The sequence below is a fragment of the Camelus bactrianus genome, chromosome 26, assembly GCF_048773025.1.
Source record: "Camelus bactrianus isolate YW-2024 breed Bactrian camel chromosome 26, ASM4877302v1, whole genome shotgun sequence".
Classification (NCBI taxonomy): domain Eukaryota; kingdom Metazoa; phylum Chordata; class Mammalia; order Artiodactyla; family Camelidae; genus Camelus; species Camelus bactrianus.
This window is the reverse complement of record NC_133564.1, coordinates 16,479,342-16,486,321: the sequence shown is the minus strand read 5'-3', so window position 1 is coordinate 16,486,321 and position 6,980 is coordinate 16,479,342. Positions and strand designations below refer to the sequence as shown.

The 6,980-nt window shown below is 35.2% G+C and overlaps 1 protein-coding gene across 7 annotated transcripts in view; it reads right to left on the bottom strand.

Moving 5' to 3' along the window:
• Positions 1-67: 67 nt before the first annotated feature.
• Positions 68-6,980, bottom strand: part of PRIMPOL (primase and DNA directed polymerase) — a 33,568-nt gene continuing 26,655 nt past the window's right edge. For 4 of the 7 annotated variants that reach the window (XM_074353690.1, XM_074353693.1, XM_074353691.1 and 1 more), the window contains 5 exons: positions 6,649-6,738; positions 6,459-6,567; positions 2,119-2,201; positions 1,993-2,039; positions 68-469 (listed from right to left, as the gene is read on the bottom strand). In XM_074353690.1, coding sequence (XP_074209791.1) covers positions 221-469; positions 1,993-2,039; positions 2,119-2,201; positions 6,459-6,567; positions 6,649-6,738 — 578 coding nt within the window. In that variant the 3' untranslated portion in view covers positions 68-220. Of the gene's footprint in view, positions 470-1,734; positions 1,868-1,992; positions 2,040-2,118; positions 2,202-6,458; positions 6,568-6,648; positions 6,739-6,980 lie in introns of all 7 variants that reach the window. The other 3 variants (XM_074353692.1, XM_074353694.1, XR_012502512.1) reach the window with 2 other exon arrangements.

The window sequence follows — 6,980 nt, the reverse complement described above, 5'->3', positions numbered from 1 at the left end:
ATGAACATAGACTTAACTTCAGTTACTCAAATAAGGAGATTTCTACTGAATTTCAGCACACTGGGGCTAGTTTTCAATAAAACTGTTTTACTTCATTAAAAGAATTAGTAGCAAAGTGATAAAACTTAGTTGATATAACCGGTTTAATAAGTTACTATAATTTGTTATTAAGTGTCTTCAAGTAATTATATAGCCCAGTTATGTAAGTGTCCATGATTAGCTATTCTTGTAATATTTCTATAATTAGTTCGTCAGAAATTTCATCCACTCCATTATAACCAACAAGACTGCTCTCTGCAGCTTCTGCGAGTTCAGCATCTTCGGTAGCCTCCAAAAAATAAGTGTCATCAATGCCATTATCCCAGTGAGCATCAGAAAATGTACCTTTTGGCAACGCACTAGACGATGGTTCATGAGGATTCTTGGTTTCACTGTTTGTTGCGTCATCTGCTGGAAATTCCTCCGCTTCCTTTAGTTCCAGAGGGCGAGGGTGAGTTGAATAGAGAATACCCGTTATTCAGTCAGAATGTGTAATAATTTCACCACATAGTTGAGCTACATTGAATTAAGGTATTTTAGTTCTTCAGTGGACGCTAAAATGAATACTCTGGGTGATACTGTCTCCAGTACAGTCACCACAGGAACAGGCTCATTGTTGCTGCCTTTGAGTGGCCCAGACACTCTTGAAACTCCAAATTTGGAAATGCCTCCAGTTCCTGTGGTTACCTTCTTTCCAGTGTGCACAGACGGGGCTAAAGCAACGGTAGACTGATTTTTTTTTTTTTAATAAGCAGGTAGTCCTGTTGAAGGCAAACTGGAAAGTATCTGCTATCTTAACAGACTTACTTTTCTATTTATAAAGTATTTGAAAAATTAACATGGATTTAAAAAATTGTAAAGAACAGTTTTGAGACAACTGTCAAAGTATGACTGGGTTTATGTATATTATAGTATTACATCAATATTAAATTTCCTGAACTTAATAATTTCACTATAGCTATACAAAAATGTCCTTCTCCAGCTACATGCTTAAATATTAACACTTTGATTGCCCACCGTGGATCAGGTGCCCCTGAGGAAACACAACCATCGCCCAGTTTTGGGTGACGTGGCGATCAACGTGTTAAGGGATGGAGAAGGGTTTTGATGCCTGCAACTTAATCTCAAGAGACTTGTTATAGACTGAACGTTTATGTCCCCCCCCCAACCCCACAATGTGATGGTATGGGAGGTGAGGTCTTTGGTGGGTGATTAGATCACGAGGGCGGAACCCTCATGAGTGGGGTGAGTCCCCTTACAAAAGACCACAGAACTCTCTCATCCCTTCTACCCTGTGACAACATCTCTCAGTGACCCAGGAAGCGGACCTGAGTCAGCCAGCACCTTGACCTCGGACTTCCCAGTCTCCAGAACTGTGAGAAATTTGTCGTTTGTAAGTCACTCGGGCTAAGGTATTCTGCTATAGCAGCCTAAAATGCCTAAGACAAGATTCATCAAAAATAATGTGTAATGTGTACAGCAGAGAGAGAAAACGTGTGTGGCCAAATGCTAACAAACGGGCAAACCTAGATAAAGGGCATACAGGAGGGTTCCTTGTCCTGTGTTATTTTTCTACAGGTTAAAACTTGTTTTTAAAAATGTTTAAAAACTACAATTGTACTAGAAATTCTTCCTAGGTAGAAACATGAACATGAGTATTTGGATACTTTGTAAGGCAAAAAATGAGAAACTTACTAAATGAGAAATATGTACCAAGGAGAGGAAAATGAAGCTGGTTAAGCAGGTTAACAGTTTCCCATGCAGCAGCAGAAAAACATGAGGTTCATTTATCAGATATGTGCTGAGATGGGACGATCACAACATACTCCTAAGTGAAAACAAGGTACCAAACTCAGTTTAAATGCTATGTGGACACATGTGGACACCATCAGCCATTTACTGTTGTACCAAGAACTAGTTAGTAATGAGAAGGAAACTACACACTGCCCTTACCTGTTTGAGAAGAAACCGGAGACATACTTCAGCAGGTAATGGAAAACCTGAATCAGAAACAGGAAAGCTATTTTATATAAATACCTAATTTTTACTTTGTGGTAAATGCAAAAAGCAGTAACTCACAGTCAGATTTGAAGTTTTCTGCTTTACATACGGGGTCATGACATTTTTGATACCAAACTTCTTTTTTCAGGTCAACCAAAATCCTTTACATTAAAAAAGAAAGAAAAAATATTACTATCCAGACGGGCTAGAAAACAAAATTCAGCTACATGCCATTTGTAAGTGATATGCCTAAGACTTAAAGATGGAGAGAAATTAAAAAGTAAAAAAATAAAATAAAAAAGATGGAAATAGATATACACCAACCAAAATTGTTACCAAAAATATCACAAAGTGGACTTTGGAGCAAAAAGTATGTGACAAGTTCCTCCGAGGAAGATGTAATTTCCAACCTGTACCCACATCTCTGATTCAAGAGAGCTTCAAAATATGTGAGCAAAACTGACATTTCAAGGATAAATAAAACAAATTTTCAACCATAAATCAAGATTTTAAAACATTCTTTTGATAACTGATACCAAAGAATCCAAAAAAACTCGGATACAGAACATTTGAATGAGGATTTAAAACAATTATAAAAATTGGCTTATATAAAAAATTAGATACAGTATGAGTCATCAAATTTAAAAGTATTCATTCACACAACACATTCTCTGACCACAAAGCAAATTATTTAGAAATGACAAAGATAAAACTCAGTTTAGAAATTAAAAACATTTTTCTTAATAACCAAATGACTTAAGGAAAAATCATGATGGAAATTAGAATATGCTTAGAACTGAGTGGACCTGAAATTACATATCAAAATATGTGAAACAGCTAAAGTGACCTTTAGAAATTTAGAATCTTAAAAGCTTACAAAAGAGAATGCCTAAACCCAAGTAAGTAACTTAAGAAATGAATAGAGTAAACCCTAATAAATTAAAAGGCAGGAAGTAATAAAGAACAAAAATTTAGAAGAATCAACAAGGCCAAATGTAAAAACTAAAAAAGGTAATGACAAATGCTATTAGAAATTCAGTGAGATGTAACTACAAATGCAGAATATACTAAAAATACAAGACTATTAATCCACTTTTTCCAATAATGTTGAAAATTTTGGTAGGACAAAGTACCAGATAAAAATATACCAAATCAATCAAACCAAACCAAACCAATCAAAGTCACGGAAAATCCAAACAGTCCTATAACCACTAAAATGTTTTCTTGAAAATTTGAATTTGATTACTTTAAAATTTTCCCCACATTTCACAGAAAAGGAAACATACGGTAGCTAATATTCTGTGTGGTACTGGAACCATACCAAGGAGGCAAAAACCTGGCAACCCAGTCTGATTGACCCATAAACATTCCAATAGTAAGACTCCCTAAAATACAGACTAATGCTGCAGTTCCCAAACTACACCGAAGCGCCCCCAGGTCAGTGTAGGGTATTTATATCTTCCTAGGAAACACGGTGATACTTGCACCTTCAAGCACCCTACAAACTACTTGCTTGTAATTCACAGCTTCAATATATCACCATCCTTCTTCATTTCTTTCAGTGATGTCCTGTCTTTGTAGAGCTAGGTTTTGTGGTGGGGGCTGCAAAAAAAGGCACCATAAACAATTTCGTGTGAAGTGAGACAACAGTGGGAGTGGCAACATCCAGCCTGATTCCAAGGTTGAAGAGGTTATGTATGCAATGCTCAAAAGGACACACATCCCACTAATAATTATATTTAGGAAGGGTAAAAAGGTCCAAACTTCCAGTTATAAATTAAGTCATGGAGATGTAATGTACAGTGACTGTAGTTAATACTGTGTTGCATATTTGAAAACTGGTAAGAGTAAATCTTAAAAGTTCCCATCACAAGAAAAAAAATTCTAACTATGCATCATTGCATGGTGATGGATGTAAGATTTCTTGTGGAGATCATTTTGCAATGTATACAAATATAGAATCATGATACCTGACACTAGTGTGTTATATGTCAATTATACATAAAATAAAAACTTTCAGTTGACGAGTATTGTTTTTTCAGAGAGCTACTAAATTATTAGGACAAATACTTATTAAGTTGCTTGAAAATGATTAATAAAGAGAACTATTAGGTATTTCTTTTGCCCTTGGAGCAATGAGGGAAAATTACTAAGATACTAAGGGCACCACCAACTGAGCAACTCTGGGAACCTCTGGGCCGATGGCAATCTGCTAGGTGGAAAGTCTTTATGTATAGGATGCTGTTTGCAGGATGTTTCTGATTTCCACATACAGTAAACAAACCTAGAGTCTATGGGTTTATGAGGCACGGTTCCCTAGACATGTCACACGGGCTATGTAACTACGAATATAAAACACAGATGTTTCATAACCTCAGCACTCTGCCACGTGCAGTCCCTGCTCACTTCTGCCTCAGCTTGCAGCCTGAATCAGAGAGAGCATCCAGGGCAGGAAGGACCCGGGGAGCCCTGCCAGCTACCCCAGGGCTCAGCACTGCTTCACCTGTCCCTTTCATTCCCTGTATCTTTAGAGCTATTATTAAAGCTTAACACTCAGTAAGATCTCTGATTCATATGAGTGAGCTTTGACAATCCAATCCTCAAATTCATTAGTAATCAGGGAAATTCAGATGAAAACCACAGTATCATTTCACAATCACCAGATTAGCAAAACAAAATTTTAAAACTTAACAATTTTAATAAAGTGTTGGTGAGACTATGGAGCAGTAGAAAATCTGAAAACACTGCTGATGGGAGTATAAAGTAGCATGACCATTTGAGTAAATAATTATCTAATAAAATTAAATATGTGCATATTCTATACACAGCAATCCTACTTCTAGATAAATACTTTGAGAAACTCCTGCATATGTGCACTAAGTGATATATACAAGAATATTTGTAGCTTCACTGTTTATAACCACAAGCCAGATGTCCACAGTAGGACAACAGATGAACTAGTATATTTATATTTGTGTAATGACATACTACACAATAATGAAAAAAGAATATAAGCAACAGCTACCTGCTGCAGTATGGATGAACCTCACAAACAGAATGTTGACCAAAAAGCAAGTCAAAGGATGCAACTTACATAAGATTCAAAAACATGTAAAATGAAATAATATATTGTTTGGGGATACAAATATATATGGAAAAACCATATATATGCAAACAAGGGAAAGATGAACACAAAATCCAGGATAATAGCTACAGTGTCTGAAGAAATTGGGGTCGGGCCCACAAGGTGTTTCTGAGGTTCAGATAAATTGTTTCTTATGGTGGGTGGCAGATATGACAAGTTATTTTAGTATTAGTCCTTAAAATGTACATATAAATTAGACACACTTTTGTATGTACGGTATATTTCACATTTAAGAAAAAGAATACGCTATGGATCTATAATACAACCTGGTCATTCTTCAGAAAGAAATATATAGCAACCTGAGAACCCCAAAAAGTTAAAAGATGATCACTGATTGATAATGATTTTCTGGTAAACTCTTACGCATAGAAAAAAAGACTAGAAAGATCCACCAAAAGCATAACCATAGTTACCACTGGTTCTGGGACTATGGGTGGTCTTTTTGTGTTTTTCTGTTACAGCTTTGTGTACTGAACGTATAGTTTTTAAAGCTGTTTTTTTTTTAAACTGTATTAATCTACATATGTAGGTATAGCATTGAATCGTGATACCCAACATGTCTTCCAGCTTTCCAACAAAAGCTTCATGATCATTGTGTCACATCTGGCCCATGTGCTGTAAACACTTTAGCGAAGTCTCAGCTTTGACGTTAAGTATTAAAACAACAAAATTTCTCACATCATAAATGATAACTACTGGGTTTCTAATTTACCCCTATTTTAAACATCTCCTTATATTATTTAAAATTCAATTTCTAGCTTTACTTGATCCTTTACTCCCTTTCCTTTCACTAGGGGCATTTAAAATAAAACTCCAAAAACACGGCCTGGCATACGTAGCAAGCATTCAATAAATACTGGTTCCCTTCTATACCATTCTTTGTCTTGAATGCGTTAACACATAACCTTAACTCCATTTCTTAAACACTAACTGAGTAGTTTCCTTCTTGCCCAAATTTGCTCATCTTTGATTTAGACTCCATAGGTGTACCTCTCATTTCCTTCCAACCCTGCTCAATTCCACTTTAGTCCTCAAGATTAAGCTATCTAAGGAATTATCTTACCAAATAAAGATGATACGGACTAGAAGCAAGGTAATATTTAAGACATACAAATTAAACATTAAAAAACACAAACCAAATAAAATAAATTGAATTACAACTAAATCTGTTATAACAAAATCATTTTTATATTCTCAACTTAAAAAATTTTATAATAAACATTTAAAATGTACTTATTAAACACAGAACTCATTAACTGACAGTATTACTTACATGATGTTATTACTCTTGTGGGCTCGTCTAATGTTTTCACACCAGCGATATTTACAAATATCATAAACTAGTAATTCTTCTGGAAAAAAGTAGTTCCAACGCCGAATTCCTGAAATGCAAATAATGTTTCTAAAAGTATTATTACCTTATCATACATATAATAGTTAATAAAGAATACGTTATTTTTTACCTCCTTTAATGCCATTTCTATTCACCAGAGAGAGAACAAATTGATCAATTTCAGGGTAAGGTGAACACTGAAAACCTTCAACGGCTTCTACTGCAACAGAATGAAAAATTAATTATAAACTATACTGGCTGAAAGATGAGGAATTAAATTTTGATTTAAGTTGTTGTTTAGTACAACTATGGGTTTTCAACACCCCTCTCCCTGCCAGCTTTTCTTTTTTCCTTCTCTGCAATTTTTCTTTTAGTCAGTCATGGATTCTTACAAGGAAGGAGATAAAAATTCAAACCTCTCAAATCAAATGTTAACTAATTTTGGTATCATTTCAATTGCTT